Below are 18196 nucleotides of genomic sequence, written 5' to 3'. Positions count from 1 at the left end.
TTTACTGCATTTAATCCCGAATAATTGGTACACGTGTGGCGGGGAAACTAGTTTTCAAAGTTTGGTTGGCTATTTTTCGCGTTAGCTTAGCATAGTCACTAGTCTGTGGTGTTTATTTTTAAATAAACTATTAAACAATCATACATACAGGTAAAGTGAATCTTTATATACACTTGTAAGGGACTTATAATAATGGGATTTAACTGATTAATACGACCTTTCAATATTTTTGAGGCTGATTGTTGGAACATACACCAAACAAAACACAAAAAAATCAGGATTTTTTCTTTTCAAAATACACAAACAGCACTTTCAGTAAATGCTGGGATGCTTAATTGTCCCTTTTTGAGTGTTCAGATCTGGTTTGGGTCTTCTGGTGAGAATTCCACTTGGCTGAATTGGTAAAGTTCAGTTAGATCTATTGGTTTGCTAAAACAGATTTGACTTTCCAGTTTGGTCCACAGCTTCTCAACATAGTTATTGCAGTGGTTGATGGACTGGACTAGTAATGGAAGGGTTGTTGGTTCAAGTTCCACCATTGCTAGTTTGCCACTGTTGGGACACCTGAGCAAAGGCTGTAACCTTCAATTGCTCAGATTGTATTCAGTTATAATTGTAAGTTACTTTGGATAAAAGCATCTGCCAAATACTGTAAGCGTTAGGCTCGGGACTTACAGAAGGCAAATCCTGAAGAGTTTTTAGTCTTTTCAGTTGTTTCCCTCCTCAAAACACAAAAGCAGAGCAGAATTATACAAACGGCACATTTAGTATATGTTGAGATGCTTCATTAACTCTCTTCCACTTTCTTCAGCAAGCTTCAGATTCAGCAAGGTTCAGATCTGGTTTGGTCTTCTGGTGAGAATTCCACTTGGCTTAATTGGTAAAGTTCAATTAGGTCTATTGGTTTGCTAAAACAGATTCAACTTTCCAGTACGGCCCACAGCTTCTCAACATGGTTATTGCAGTGGTTGAAGGACTGGACTAGTAATCAGAAGGTTCTCTGTTCAGCTTCCACCATTACTAAGTTGCCACTATTGAACACCTGAGCAAAGGCTGTAATCCTCAATTGCTTAAATTGTATTCAGTTATAACTATGTCACTTTAAATAAAAGCGTCTGCTAAATGCTGTAAATGTTAAGGTCGACAAATCACAAACTTTTATTACAGCCAAATGTAGCCTCTCCAACAAGGAGTGCAAATTTTCACACTGTATTAATCTGTTAACCATCAGTCTTACCTACAATACTTATATATTAACAATATAGTCCTTATTCTTTAGCATTGAATGTGGTACTGATGTACAACAAACAAAACAATAAAAATCAGAGTTTTTAGTCCTTTTCAAGTTTTGTTTCCCTCCTCAAAACACACACAAGCAGGGCTTAAATATACAAACGGCACATTTAGTATATGTTGAGATGCTTCATTGGCTCTTCCACTTTCTTCAGCAAGCTTCAGATTCAGCAAGGTTCAGATCTGGTTTGGTCTTCTGGTGAGAATTCCACTTGGCTGAATTGGTAAAGTTCAATTAGGTCTATTGGTTTGCTAAAACAGATTCAACTTTCCAGTACGGTCCACAGCTTCTCAACATGGGTATTGCAGTGGTTGATGGACTGGACTAGTAATCAGAAGGTTCAAGTTCCACCATTGCCATGTTGCCACTATTAGACACCTGAGCAAAGGCTGTAACCTTCAATTGCTTAAATTGTTTTCAGTTAGAATTGTAAGTTGCTCTGGATAAAACCGTCTGCTAAACGCTGTAAATGTTAAGGTCGGGACTTAAGGAAGGCAAATCCCAAACTTTTATTACAGCCTGATTTAGCTTCTCTAATAAGAAGTGCAAATGATAACCAACGGTCTTGCTTACAATCACATTGTGTTATAAAACACATCACTGCTCTATATATTAACAGTACAGTCCTTATTCTTTAGTAGTGAATGTGGTTCTGATGTACAACAGTAAGAACATGAATGTTGGAACACTCACCAAACAAAACAATAAAAAAAAATCTGGATTTTTAGTCCTTTTCAAGTTTTTTTTCTTCTCGAAACGTACAAAAAAAGGGCTTAAATATACAAACGTATATGCTGAGGTGGTTCATTGTCTCTTGTGACTTTCTTCAGCTGCTCAACAAGCTTTTGGTTCAGATCTGGTTTGGTCTTCTGGTGAGAATTTCACTTAGCAGAAATTGTTCAGTTAAGTCTATTGGTTTTTCTAAAACTGATGTGACATTCCATAATGGTCCACAGCTTCTCAATATTGTTATTGCAGTGGTTGAAGGACTGGAATAGTAATCAGAAGGTAGTCAGTTCAAGTTACACTACTGCCAAATTACCACTGTTGGACACCTGAGCAAAGACTGTAACCTTCAATTGTTCAAATTGTATTCAGTTATAACTATAAGTCACTTTGGATAAAAGCGTCTGCCAAATGCTGTAAATGTTAAGGTCAGAACTTAAAGGAGGCAAATCCCGAACTTTTTTTTACAGCCTGATTTAGCAACTCCAATAAGGAGTGCAAATTACCACAATTACTTTTACCTGATAAGCAACAGTCTTGCTTACAATCACATTTCGATATAAAACAATTCACTCATGTTATCGTCCTTATTCTTTAGTAGTCAACGTGGCACTGATGTAGAACAGTAAGAGCAGAACCAGTTCAACATTCAGAATGTAGATTTTATACAGAGTCTGAATTGACCAGTTCAGTCCAAGTGCTAACTAAACATACTAATCTTAATGAATAAAGATACTGTTGTTGTATTAAAGCTCTACTTGACAACATATGTTGTGCAGTTTTCTTATCTTTATACTGGGACACGATGCAAAATCTCCACATCATTCTACACAGAACCACATGTACAGAGTGTAACATGTAGTCAGACTTCATATCGACACATTGATATTGGTTTTAATTTCTTATAGATCCAACATTCAGGATTTAATTCATATAAATGATTGGATTAAAGAAAAACTAGAACCAATGAATGGCGCTGCGCTCTGAATCTGTGTGCTTCCCCTGACAAGACACTATAATTGTGGGATATTGGGTATGGTGCAGGTGATTTGCATATTTGAATCAGATTGATCATCTATCTTGTGGCTGTCCGGGCATGTGTACATTTTTTTTTTTTTTTTTTTACCAAAAGAAGAGTGAGTACCTAGGGCTGTCGCGCTAACCGCAATTTTGAAATATCGCGGTATAGACCAGCCAACCGCAGGGCATGCCGGTTTTTTTTGTTGCAGGGTCCATCTTGTTTTATACGGTTACATTCGGGCGTAATAAATGTTAAATAAATTCATAATGAAAATGAGCTAAGAGCGACATTTTCCTGCCAACTGTTCGCATCCGTTGCTGCTGAGTGTCAGGCTTTGTGTTTTAAAATGTAAACAATCGCAACAGGAATTATAGGCAAGTTTATTAATGATTAAATTGAGTTCACACTCAATAAAATACTTGTAATTTAGACTATATTCAAACAGCCTCGGTGAACTAAAACACTTAATGACGGTTAATTTAATATGCAAATATTCTCTTGCTGGCTTGCTGAAATGATTTAAATGTATTTTTTCGTTGAATAAAAATGTATTGAAACGAATAATAACTTAAAATGTAGTATTATTTTATATATTATATTGTCATGTTAATTATACCTACTAAATAGATGGTTAATAGTGGCGTGATAACCAGGCTAGATTTGCTTTGATCTGTAAAGTCGCATGCAGGATCAGTACACGTGTATTAGCGCAACATCGGTAACGCCGGGAACATCTCTACCCCACTCAGATCCTCTCTAAACCACATCAGATGAACATGTTGGTTCTTTTAGCGAGCATGATAACGAAGGTTTAAACTCTTACAGACTTTATTCTTTATTCAATTTTTTTTAAACCATATTTTGATTAGATGTGCATTTAGAATATTTAGCCTAAACACTTTTTTTTCCGTTTCACAGTGTATATCTAGCCTAGGCTAGAAGCTAAATTTAAACCTTTTTTAATAGAGAAAAGACGCGCATCCCTGCTCTGTTCTGTATTTAACATTAAACACGCATTTCATTGGTCTTAAAGCTGTCTCATCTTTGTCATTATAAAGCAATAATATACCGAATCATAGCCTAACAATAAAGCTTGTTTATATAGCTCTAAAATCCAGATAAATTAAGTCATTTTCTAAAAAAAAAATGGCGAAATCACTGCATACCGCGATATTAAGACAGGCTGAATATCGCAAGGGGAAATTCTTTTACCGCGACAGCCCTATGAGTACCAGGATGCATTGTAGGATGATCCACCTTGCAGCGGTTTTTTTCAGTTCAAAGCGTTGTTAAAATTCGTTTCAAACAGCTGACGGGTGCTTTCTTTTAAGAGTGAAGCTACAGATCCTTACAAAGTAAAAGCACTGATTTAAAACACACTCTCGTCCACCTTCAATGTGCAGCGCCTGCTCTGCGAACAGCCTCAATCTTATTTTTTCAATTTTATTTTTGCATTTTTCTGTTTTTTCTCCCAATCGACTCGCACCTAATACCCAAGTTGTTTCTCCTCTACTGGCATCCATGCTGGAGAATGACTCCCACCCCATGCATGAGACTCTGGCAGCACTTGGTAGCTCCTTCAGTGACCGGCTGCTTCACCCTAAATGTGTGAAGGAGCAGTATCTCAGGTCCTTCCTTCCTGCTGCTGTTAGACTTTACAACCAGCACTGCTCCAGACAGATCGCGTCCACACACACACACTTTGAACTAATCAAAACGATGTGCAACATTCACCATGTGCAATTATTTGTAAATATTTTTTCCAGAGTTTCTTATTGATAATTGACTGTTATTTACTGTATACTTTAAACTGTTAATTTGTCTTTTTTTGTACTGAGTGCCCTGCTATCCCTTTGCTGCTGCAACACTGCGAATTTCCCCACTGTGGGGACTAATTTATCTTATCTTATCATCTTTTCACCTGCTTGAGGTGGTTTCATGCAGGAATCTAGGGCTGCACCTAACGAATATTTTTTCGATTAATCGATTAGTCTAAACTTATTTACTTCTTATTTTAAAGGGGTTCATGTGTGCACTTACATAAAATAATGAACAACAGAATTCATCTTAATGGTTCAATATTTTCTCTAATCTTCTCTTAACACAATATGCACTTCAGGGCAGTATTCTGCAAAAAATACCTGCAGTAATAGGTACCTTTATTGTAATGTCAAACATTAAATCTCCCCAAAAAAATTAAAGAACCAGCTTGTAAAATTCAAGTAAAGGAATATAGAATTCTTATACATATATACAGATGCACAGTACAACAGGAATTCTTTCTTTACATTTTCCAGCTTGTTTAAAAAGTCAATAAAACATATCCTGACAGAATGCCAAGCCATCGAAGATACTAGAAAAATATTTTACAGAGACACAAATATGAAAGACCTCTTCAAACACAATAACCCACAAAGATCCTGAATTTGTTAACTAAAGAATAAAAGCCAAATATAATACATTAACTTTAAATATAATACAAAACTTGGTTTTGAACCCATGCCATGTACATAGCCTAATTGAGCTGGAATGGCAATAAACGCAAACAAACAAAGTTTAAAAAGTCCTCCACACTTCTTAGCTCGACTTTTAAAAAGAGAAACATGAAGCTTATCAGAATAACAATGATGGGGGGCATCACTACTGTTGTTAGATGTCTCATAACACTAGGTCTCAAATTGAATCTGCTGTGACAGTTTTATTTTGTAACTGTATGCCACAGCAACTCTTAACCTGAAATATAGAATCAATTTTCTACTTAAATTAATTATAACTGGGAATTACTTAATTCAAGTGTAATATGTGGTGGTAATCACTGGTAAATGTATTTTTACATTATCGAAGTGCAAAGAAATAAGAAAAACAATTTACAGGCTGTAGCGACTAGGGCTGCAACTAACGATTATTTTAGTAGTCGACTAATCTGACAATTATTTTTTCGATTAGTCGACTAGTCAGCGATTATTTATGTCATACCCTCCATCTCTGCCTTAACATAAAACCCTGTTATGTTATTTAAGTTCTAATATCAAATTAAAATAATGAAACATGAATATGAAACTTAAGCTTGATAGTTGAATAAAATATATTTGAAACATTAATACACAATCACAATAAAAAAAAATTCAAAGAAATAAGAAAGCTTTGGACAGCATTCGAAAGTGTTATGTTTCAGAAGTTATCACTCTGGAAGTCAGAAACATTTATAACATGTGGTTGAGAAACATGTGAATGCTGTCTGTGAAGATCTCCGCCATCTGAGGGTAGCATGAACCTCTTCTCTTCTCATCCACACTCCATTGCTTAGTGCTATTAATAGAAAGCACAAAAGAGAAAGCTGTATTAATTATCACAAACTGAAGGCTATGTATCATAGTTTATTACAAATAGTGTACTGGCTATGCCAACTAAACCATAACAGGTTAAATATCTTAACTGAATTATCTGCTGAGCTAACTAGCTATCATTAAGTGGAGGAGGCTTATTATTTAGAATGAATGCTCTTATTAAGGAGAGCAAAAAATATGGAAGACGAGACAGGGTAACGTTAGGCTATAATGTTGTTATATAACGTTACTCATATAAATCACTGATTAACTATTGCACTTAATGCGTTAGCTAGAAAACAAACCTGAAAAATAGCGAACTCTTAGATAGTTTTCCGACAGGTACTCTAGCATTAACAAACATTAACTACGTTGGTTAAAGCACAAAGCGTGTAAAAACTTACCGTAATAACGCTGCTCATCACGGCTGCAAGGCGTTTCACCGTGTTGCTGGTGTGAAACCACAACTCTGCTCTAGTGTCTGCGTCCAGCTCGTTTCTTTGGGTTATTTTGGCTGAAATACTTTAGAAAGTTTCAGTCTCTTTATCTTTGCCTCTCTGTCTTCATAAACTCCCCGCTGCGCCATGGAAGCGATGCTGCGCCCCCTGCAGTCCCTTTAGTGCATTGCATCAATAACGACTAGTCGACAATGAAATTCCACATCGACAAATTTTTATAGTCGACGTTATCGACTACATCGACTAATCGTTGCAGCCCTAGTAGCGACAGGCTGTAATGTTAGTTTAAACTTTTCAGAAAAATATAAAACAGCCGAATAACAATCTTACATAACGCCTGGTGCTACATTACGTTACCGCTACAGCAACGGTGCAGAAAATGACATTGTTAACATTTAATCTGACTACTATTAACGTTAGCAATGTACTGTATATACATGTGTTAATAACCCTAATATATAACGCTAGGGTGGAGAAGTAAATGTAAACTTACCGTCGTGTTTTGCTGACGTGACGGTGAAAATGCGCGACGGATGCTTGAGCTTTAAAAGCTCGTGCATAGAAGTCGTACTGCTGCGATAAACCATCTTCACTTTGCGAAGTTTACAGAGCACCACATTGTTGTCTTTGTGAAAAAACACTCCTAAACTTTAGATGCTCGAATGTGAGTTTTTCAAGCCGCAGCTTCCCAGAGAAATCCATGTTTTTAGTGGGCGTGGCCACGTTTGTGACGCGTCGACGCACGTTTTTGCAAATCGACGTGTTTTCGAAATCGGTTGCGTCGATTACGTAGATGGGTCGCCCCACCACTACAGGACTCTATACAGTGTTACGCACTGCTCTCTATTATTCGCCATCGCTACGCATGCGCCTTCGACCAGCTGTAAGTGCAGCAGCAACGAGGCATCCCTTTTGCCGGCCCTCCCTCAGACACAGCCAATCATGTCGGTGTAGGTGCCCAGTTGACTGATGGAGCTCAGATTAAAAATTAAGAGCTTGTGATCTTAGTAGTTGTGGGAGTGTTTCACTGAGAAACCTATTTATATTATCTAAATAATGAATTACTAATAAAACTAAGATTCTGCATGTTGAATCGGTTCTGCTCACTGCGCTCATGTTTGTTACAGTTCCACATTAATGTTCACGCTTGACTCATACTAGGTCGAAAGGAGCTTTCTGCTGTTTGGCTGTTGATAGTCTAATCCCAGGTCAGAGAAGATACTTTATTTTTAACTGTGAATGCATCCTGTCAAGTGTATGGATGCGTCCTACTGAGACGTGATTCATACCACCTACGGAGTCGTATTTTCTTCTATTTCGTCTGCTAAACACGTCCTTGCTTCAGCTACTTAGGGTTCGTTTTGCAGAGCAGACAAACTTGGACTCTCCCATCAGCTCTTAAAGCCCGAGGATTTTTGATTGTCACACTTCCTCGATACGTGATGGCCAATCAATAGTGCTCCCGTCAGCACGACGTCGGGAAAATCGAAACCCGGGCCAGTGAAGGTCATCGCAAATGAACGACATTAGAGCAGTGCCACAGTGTACAGTCTGTAAATTTGATGAAATCTTTCATGGATATTGACTGCCGTGTGTCTTCATTTGGGGCGGCTCCCGCTGTCCTTTTCCTCTCGTTTGGGTGATTCGGTATGTGCTGATAATGGCTTGCATGGTCTCTCATGGATATTGACTGCACTGTGTCTTCATTTGGGATGGTTCCTGCTGTCCTTTTTTCGCTCTTTGGGGTGATTTGGTGCGTGCTGATAATGGCTTGCTTGGTATATTTAGACAGCCGTTTCTAAAAGACAAATTACCTACTTAAATGCACTTTAGTATTTTAAGATCATGAAATCAGAACGTGTTCTTGGATTACAGAATGCTCCTGTTTTTAATCCTGGCCTGTATCAGTTTGGTCCATGATATTGGTACATATGTGGTTTGGGCAAGCGTGAAGTCATTTTTATACTATATTTCAGAGCATTTGGGGAATATTAATAACCTCTAGACATGCTGGTCTTATTAGCATATTCCTTTTATTTGTTTTGTAATTTCAAGCCATATCAAATTTATTTGTACAGTGCTTATTATCGTGGACAAGCTGCTTCCAGGACCAAAAAACCCCTAATGAGCAAACTGAGAGCAAGTGGCAAAGAAAAACTCCCTAAATATTACAAGGATGAAACTTTGAGAGGAACCAGACTCAACAGACAAAAAATATTTTGAGCTAGTTTTTATATTAATTATAAGATAAAATCCCTTTATTGATCCCCATGGGGGTAATTCTAGTGTTACAGCAGCTCCAGCACAGAGTAAATACAGTTAGACTTAATAAAGTCAAAATATTGACTGTGTAATACAATTACTACTTATTTGGCCGTTAATTTGATTTTTGACCCCTGGTGACCACATGAATTGGTATTCTCCAGAGTATCCTGTCTACTTTTTGTGCCTTCTAATCCATCATTAAAAGGATGTGTAATGGCTTGTTCTTTATTCATTTAAGTTTATCCATCCATCTTGTTGCTGGCCATCCTCTTTCTCTTACCTTTAGTTCTAGCAAGCATAATTATTTATTCCAAAGTGTTGGTTTTTCAGGTTGACAAACACAAGAGGTTAGCTTGTTTAGAACTGTTAAACGTGATATAACAATGAAGCCTTGCTTCTATACTGTCTAATGGTGTTTATACTGGCCAAAGGAAGCACCAGCAAGGCGATCCTGTTAGTGTTGTGTGCACTGTTGTTTGTGTCTTTGCTGCGGAAGTTTTTCTTTTGGCTTTTTATGAGTGATTGATCAAAAGTAATTCAACAAATTTTGTTTATACTAGAGATGCATGGGTACGGATACTAGTATCGGGTATTAGCCCGATACCGCGCTCATTAACTCGTACTCGCAAACGAGGCTCCGATACTAAACATCCGATACCTTGTGCCTAGTGCACGTTGCTGCGTTAACATTGCGAGATTTTTAACCTGTGGGGCGCGAGTGCCTGACATTGCGAGATTTTTTTACTTCTAAAACTAAAGCAATTCATTTTTCACCCACGGGAGACAGATTGAATTATTCTCACTGACCACGCTCACATGCACGTTTAATGTTATTTAGTTCCGTTTGAAAAAAAAAAAAAACCTTCAAAATAGAGCTAACAGCGAAGATAACCGGTTAGAAAAGCAGCGACCGCTGTTATAGGACGTGTTTGTGTTCAATACTCTGTTCACAGTGTCGATACAAGTGATTCAGGAGTCGACTCATTGTAAGCTTCTTTTCTCAGTCATCTCTCCGTGTTTACTGTTATAATAAATGATGCGGTTGTAAATAAACACCAACTACTACAGAACATTTTGTGTGACTCGCTTACATTATAAAGCTCAGGCTTAATTATACTGGTTATTACCACAGAGCGGGAGCCGACTCAGAGTCGTTTACGATTTACCGAGGTGAACCACGAATGTATGTGCTGATAGAATCGGCTCAGATGGGATCGGACTGTATTATCCTTTTAAAGTAAATATTTCAATCAGCAGAATCGCATCGCATGTATGATGTGCACAACGTTAATTACGTGCGTTTATTAATGAACGTTAACGTTAGCTTGTCAGAAGCTTTAACAATTAGTGATGGCAACCCAAGCAACTGTTCCACTGCACTATTTTACACTAAAAACTACACTATTCCATAATGCTCCAGATTGCATCATTCTAAATAGGTATCGGTATCGGCGAGTACTAAATTACTACTCGTACTCGGTTGGGGAAAAAATGGTGTCGATGCATCCCTAGTTTATACATTAGGGCAAATTTTACAACTTTGCCAGAAACATCACATTTTACATTCACTTTTATCAAAAGTGGCTTACAGTTGTAATTGATACAATGCAAGAAATTGAGAATTTAGAATTTAACATTAGCAATCTAGCAGTGGTGGGGTTTGAACCAGAGACCACTTGCTCATTAGTCCAGTTCCTTAACCACTAACCACCTTTTCCTCAATTTAGTAATTTCCAGTTACCTCTTTCATTTTTTTCCTGCTGCTTACACTAACCCTGCACTGGTTAAGGAGGCCTTTTATCTGTCCTGGTGGTCGAGTTGGCACTTTACTGTTGTACCACCTGAACGTCCTTTTGTTTTTGTTTTTCTTCCCCAAACCAAGACCAGAATGTTTGGTCTGATTAAAACATGAGCCACGAGATACCTCAGAGATCCTCTAGCAAAACTTAAATAACTCAGTGGGATGCCAAAACGACCCAAATTCAAATGCCATATCAACACCATATGGATCACCTAGACATGCCAACTAGTGCAAAATCAGCTGCAGTTTGGGGTGCTGTTTGTAGCCACCTAGCAACTCTCTTTCACTAGAAATGCCATAGCAAACATCTAGTAGCACCCTAGCAACCACCTGAACTGAAACAGCAACCTTCTTGAATGCTTTTGCAGCCACTTGGCTCTAAAATGGCATTGGCAGCTACCAGGGACACTAGCAAACACCGAGCAACAGAATAGCAAACCCTTACCTCACCATAGTAGCCACCTTGCGACACCTTAGCAAGTACCTAAATTGTTGTAGCAGCTGCCGAGCAACACGGTAGTAACTACATAGGATGCTAAAGCAAATGGGTTAGCAACTCCCTAAAATATCATAACAACCTTCTGAACTTGCTTAATTCGCACTATTTGTGCTTTCATGTTGTTAGGAAATTAGTTTTTCCTGCTTCCCCAGATTAGGACTGCACAATCAGTGCTGAAGACACATTTTTTTTTTACTTTGGCGTTTAACTCTGGTTGGGGTTGTAGCGATTTGTAATAGATAGTTTTAATATGTATTATGTTTTAGGAATCATGCTTTTGTAAGATTGGATTTATCTGTATCCTTAACAGGTTTATGGTACATAGTATACTGAAAACTCTACACTCTCATAGTTAGACAAACACTCATCACCATACGCGCAAGTAAAGAAAACAAATGGACCCACCACTTTCATATTTAAAGACTTAATCTGTTAGCTAGCCATGATAAAAGCCATAGCAGCTGAGATAGCGTTAAGAATTAAACTAACTTAGTATACTGAGTATCTTGCCTTTCTTTTCCTTTAGAAGTCAGCTACATTAGACGTATATTCAGGTAAAAAGTGAAGCAAACCTCACAGTCAGGTCCAGGTTGACTGACCTCAACCGTGTTAAAAGGGAAATTTGTGTATGCTCGATTGTAAGCATTTTAACATAGAAAAATTAAATAAACATGGACCTGGTTGTTGTTGTCATTTCGTATGTGTGTGTAATAACGTGTTGATGAAGCAGTCCTAAAGTAGTGTGTTTTTTCCCCCACAGCATCTGAGAACATGACGGCCATTAATACTCCCAACATCAACTTCAAATGGGATCCCAAGAGCCTGGAGATCCGCACCCTGGCTGTGGAAAGACTGCTAGAGCCACTTGTTACCCAGGTAAAAATCTTAAACAATAGAAGAAGCAGCATCACTTTTATTTCAGATTTTATTTTACACCTCGACCTTCTGCTGGATCTGAATACAAATACACCGATCAGCCATAACATTAAAACCACAGCTCCACTTACCATATAGAAGCACTTTGTAGTTCTACAATTACTGACTGTAGTCTATCTGTTTCTCTGCATGCTTTGTTAACCCCCTTTCATGCTGTTCTTCAATGGTCAGGACCACCACAGAGCAGGTATTATTTAGGTGGCGGATGATTCTCAGCACTGCAGTGACACTGACATGGTGGTGGTGTGTTAGTGTGTGTTGTGCTGGTATGAGTGGATCAGACACAGCAGCGCTGCTGGAGTTTTTAAATACCGTGTCCACTCACTGTCCACTCTATTAGACACTCCTACCTAGTTGGTAAAGTCAGAGACGATCGCTCATCTATTGCTGCTGTTTGAGTTGGTCATCTTCTAGACCTTAATCAGTGGACACAGGCCCCATGGGGTGCTGTTGGCTGGATATTTTTGGTTGGTGGACTATTCTCAGTCCAGCAGTGACAGTGAGGTGTTTAAAAACTCCAGCAGCGCTGCTGTCTGATCCACTCGTACCAGCACAACACACACTAACACACCACCGCCATGTCAGTGTCACTGCAGTGCTGAGAATGATCCACCACCTAAATAATACCTGCTCTGTAGTGGTCCTGTGGGGGTCCTGACCATTGAAGAACAGCATGAAAGGGGGCTAACGAAGCATGCAGAGAAACAGATGGACTACAGTCAGTAATTGTAGAACTACAAAGTGCTTCTATATGGTAAGTGGAGCTGATAAAATGGACAATGAGTGTAGAAACAAGGAGGTGGTTTTAATGTTATGGCTGATCGGTGTTAATATAGACAGTGTGTCTGTTTCTTTTTCTGTTAGATATGTAAATGGTCGTCCCTTGTGTTTTTCCCCATTAGGTCACCACCCTGGTTAACTCCAGTAACAAAGGTCCATCCGGCAAGAAAAAGGGTCGCTCCAAAAAGGCTCACGTTCTGGCCTCCTCTGTCGAGAACGCCACTCAAAACTTCCTGGAGAAAGGAGAGAAGATCGCCAAGGAGAGCCAGTTTCTCAAAGAGGAGCTCACTGCTGCCGTGGAGGATGTCCGCAAACAAGGTGCTCATTTACTTTTGGTTTGTTTTTAAGCTGTGGTACAGGTTAAGAGAATTTACTGAGAAGTTCTCTGATGCAGATTCTATCAGACGATGCTGAAAATTTATAAAGGATTTTAAAATTGCACGTCCCCGTCACAGATATCCTTATAACACCTGGTATTCAACACAAAAGTAATGGTTTTAAATAGAGGATGCTTATGACCAACAAAAGTCACAGCTTGGTAAATGTTATTGGTTATAAAGGATGTTTAGACTCTATTATACCTCCTGCGAGGGCTGGACAGTTCAGTTCCCCCAGGACATAGCCAGTCATGTCCGTGTAGATGACCAGACCGACCATCTAATAGCACCTCTGAGATTCGATCCCTGGATTCCAGCATTGGTGGGCTACTGTGTTTTACTGCTGAGTGCATCAAACCTTTCTGCTCAGCCCATAGGTTGCCTCGTCATTAAAAATGCATCCAACATTCCTTCCCTCAAAAATGGCCAATTGCGTTTGCGTGGACGCCTGACCAGCTGTGATTTAAACTCGAGTTTGAACACTCTGCAGCGGTGTGCTAGCTTATTAGACTGCTGTGCCACCAAAACGCCCGTCGGGGACATTTTAACCAACTGAATTTATCGAACAATGACTTCTTTGACTGTTCTGTGTTAGCTGCTTAATGTGCTTGAAATTCTCCTAAAACACTATAAACTTGTCGGTTAATGTACAGCCGTCAATTAATGATGGATGAAAAACTGATGAAAGAAACTGGAATAATTTAAATTGATCTTATCGATAACTTTGTTTACACTAGTATGCTTATACAGTTTAGTTTACATTCATTAGTACAATGTAAGCTAGGCTTTGTTTTTACTGGATGTTGAAGTGGTTGAACCCTTGTTTCCCTTCAGTGTAGATAATAAATGCTCTAGCTGTGAAGAAAAGTCAGTACAGTGAGACACTGGCATTCCAATTCAGCCCAAACTTATATTATTATTGTTATTATTATTATTATTATTATTATTGTTGTTGCTGTGCTGTCAAGTTGATTCAGACTCATGGTTCTAGCATTCTAAACTTGCATTATAATTACTGTTGTTGTTCTAATTATTTTTTATTATTATCATCGTCATTATTACTAAGTGCCGTCAAGTTGATTCAGACTCCTGGTGACAACACTGGTCTACTGTTTGGGTCTTTAGGTGTCTTAATGGCTTAGATAGATATAGATGAAACTTTATCAATCCAGAGGGAAATTGTTTTCCCCAGTTATCAGAAACTTTGTTTACACGTGTGCGTATATAAGTTAATGAATGATCTAGTTAAGAAACGTCAGTACAGTGAGAAACTGGCATTCCTATTCAGCCCAAACTTACAATATTATTATCATCATCATCAGCATCATATTAAGTGTCGTCAAGTTGATTCTGACTCCTGGCAACCCATATGGGTCGACTGTTTGGGTTTTCAAGTGTCTTAATGGCTTCCCCCAGTTATCGATAACTTTGTTTACGTAAGTATTCTTATACAATTTAGCTTATATTTACGAGTACAGTGTAAATGAGGATTTGTTTTTACTGGATGTGGAAGTTGTTGAACCCTTGTTTCCCTTCAGTGAAGCTAATAAATGCTCTACAGGGCTCTAGACTAACTTTTTGCACTGGTTGCACTGGTGCACCTAACTTTTTTTCTTAGGTGCACCAGCACAAAAGTTAGGTGCACCCAAATTTTCGACCGCATCGCATTTAACACCGCAGGTTTACAGGTTCACTTTTTTTTTTTAAATCACTGTCCATACAGGCAATATTGACTTGTAAATAACTAACAATCTGGTCAACATGGCCTTGTCTGATGATCTGTTTGCTGCTGCCTGCCACTGAAAGGCAGTGGGGAGAGGGGGACACTTGGGCAGTGCATTTATCGCCGCATGTAATGTGTTTTATAGATGCATTGGGCTTTTTCAGCCTTTCAATTCAAAATGTATTAGAACCAGTCACAAATATACTATTGCCGGCCATGGTCTTCCCATGCTCTTTACAGTTAATATACTGTAGTAATTATACAGTTAATTATAGTATTATAGACTAATTATAGCACACTTATAAAAATTATAAAAATAATAGAGTAAATGTGTATGTATGTGTGTATATCTATTTATGTGTGTGTGTGTATTTAAAATTATATGTATATGTTTGTGTGTGTGTGTTAGAGTGTAATCTTAAATGCAGTGCATTATATTATCGGCTTTACTGGATCTTTTACACAGATTCCCAAAATCGCTTGCGGTGCACTCACTGTGTATTTTGACTACATGTATTCTAATATATTTTGGTCTTTTAGTTATTTTTATATTTTACTTAACGAAAATATTGTCGTGTTTTTACTTTCACTATCGCGGCACTTTACCGCTAGCATTAGCCCCTTGCTACTGTAGAGGGTCGGCTCACCTAGCCGCTGTCCGGTGGGGATGCTGCGGGTCTTTTGCTGTGCGGTGGTGGAGGTGTGGGAATAAAGGCGCACGACAGGGTCGAGTCACTTTAACTGTTTAGTCAGGACTTAAGTGAGCGTTACAACACTTTACACCGCCGAGCTCCAGAACCCGAACTTCCATTCTGGGGACATCCGGCGAGTCTCATATACAAAACTAAACTTACGGCAGAATGTCCGAACGCACGTGTATAAACCTGGTGCTGCATTCTGATTGGCTGAGCTGAATGTCGCTCACGTATCACCGCTACAATAATGTCCCGCCCTTCACTATCTCTGATTGGTTTAGACCATGATATTGGCCTAATGTGTGTCTGGTTTTTTTTTCCCTCGGATGCCTGGTCGCACTGGTGCGACCTGAGATTTTTTTTAGTCGCACCATTGAGAAATTAGGTCGCATGTGCGACCAAATTGGTCGCACTCTAGAGCCCTGCTCTAGCTGTGAAGAAAAAAGTCAGTACAGTGAGACACTGGCATTCCTGTTTAGCCCAAACTTACATTATTATTATTTTTGTTCTTATTATCATAATCTTTAATACCAAGAGCCGTCAAGTTGATTCTGACTTCTGGAGACCATATGGGTCTAATGTTTGGGCCTTCGGGTGTCTTAAAGGCTTTCCTCAATTATCAGTAACTTTGTTTACACGTGTGCGTATATAATTTAGTTTAATTTTATGAGTACAATGTAAATGAGGATTTGTTTTTACTGTATGTGCTAGTGGTCGAACCCTTGTTTCCCTTTAGTGTAGGTAATAAATGCTCAAGTTGCAAAGTAAAGTCAGTACAGTGAGACACTGGCATTCCAATTCAATTATTTTGTTGTTATTATTATTGATACTAAGTGCTGTCAAGTTGATTCTGACTCCTGGGTTTAGCATTCCAATTCTGCCCAAACGTACATTATAATTACTGTTGTTGTTGTTGTATTATTATTATCATCATCATCATCATCATTATCATCATCACTAGGACTGCCAAGTTGATTCTGACTCCTGGTGACCATATGGGTCTACTGTTTGGGTCTTTAAATGTCTTGATTGCTTTCCCCAATTTCCGATTACCTTGTGTACGTGTGTGCTTATACAATTTAGTTTCATTTTGCGAGTACAGTGTGAATGAGGATTTGTTGCTGGATGTGCAAGTGTAGATGATGAATGCTCTAGTCTTGAAGAGAAGTCAGTAAAGTGAGACACTGGCATTCCAGTTCAGCCCATCTCATTATTATTATTATTATTATTGTTATTACTACTACTGAGGTGTTTCAATAGCTTTTGCCTTTTTGTGTTCACAACCCTTACAAGCATAATTGTCTTGTCCAGTAAATTTCTATTTAAATAGTTTATAATTTTGTAATTCTGTTGCATAAATGTGCCCCTATAAATCGGATGACTGATTACTCAGAACCTAATCCATCCTTTTTTTTTTATTATTTTTGTTTCAGGGTGATTTTTTTTAGTGCTGATTGTTAAATGTGACTTGATTTTATTAGATTGTACCAGTGTTAAACAGGCTGTTAGAGTGCCATCTTAATCTCTTATTGAACCTCATTACATCCTTACACGCCGCCGCCACCTGGGTGGTTTTCCTTTCTGGTGGAAGCGGCAGGGCTAATGGAGTCGGTTACCTCTGTCAGCATCACCTGCACCCCGTTTTCCTGCAGGCTTGTTTGCTATGAATATTTGAAAAGCTTGTTGATTCTAATGTGAAGTGAATGAGGCATTCTTTATTTATACAATGTGCAATGTGTCCCAGCAGCGCAGGCCTGCAGGGCCTGGAGGGGAATGTGGACAGATGTCGGTTTCATATCGCTGCAGTCGTGGCTTTCCAATGATTTCTGTGACTGTTCCTTCTGTGATTTTATTTGACACGCATTCTTCTTGGCTTATTGTTCATCAGTTTCATCATTAACATGCATTAATTTTTTTGCAAAAGTAAATAATGGTTTAGCAATAATGTGTACAGTACTAGTATAGGTGCTTTTGTAAAAGCAAGGTGGTATGAAGCGAGCTTATTAGAAGCAAGGGATATATGTAGAATCAAATGCTTTCTGCTAGTTCCGCTTTTCATAAAAGCCTAAATCCTGGTCACGTTTCTTTTGGTTAGCAATAATTAGGACCCTACTAAATATACGAAAATTTTTTCTTAATTTCACTGACCTTGTGTTCTGTAAAAATCTGTGATTTTTAAAAAAAGACACTAATTTTCACAGCAGTCATTAAATTACACTCATAAATTGAATGATGGAATAAATGGAAGCTACAATACATGGCACAGCTACCTTAATAGTTGAATGAACCTATAGA

The 18196-nt window shown here is 38.4% G+C and overlaps 1 protein-coding gene across 1 annotated transcript in view; it reads left to right on the top strand.

The window, feature by feature from the left end:
- ctnna1 (catenin (cadherin-associated protein), alpha 1) overlaps positions 1-18196 on the top strand; it is a 238033-nt gene that overhangs the window by 555 nt on the left and 219282 nt on the right. The window contains exons 2-3 of the mRNA XM_063018999.1: positions 12151-12266; positions 13229-13424. Coding sequence (XP_062875069.1) covers positions 12162-12266; positions 13229-13424 — 301 coding nt within the window. The 5' untranslated portion in view covers positions 12151-12161. The remainder of the gene's footprint in view (positions 1-12150; positions 12267-13228; positions 13425-18196) is intronic.

The sequence above is a fragment of the Trichomycterus rosablanca genome, chromosome 1, assembly GCF_030014385.1.
Source record: "Trichomycterus rosablanca isolate fTriRos1 chromosome 1, fTriRos1.hap1, whole genome shotgun sequence".
NCBI lineage: Eukaryota > Metazoa > Chordata > Actinopteri > Siluriformes > Trichomycteridae > Trichomycterus > Trichomycterus rosablanca.
Note: the sequence above shows the minus strand (reverse complement) of the source record. Positions and strands in the feature narration are given on the sequence as shown.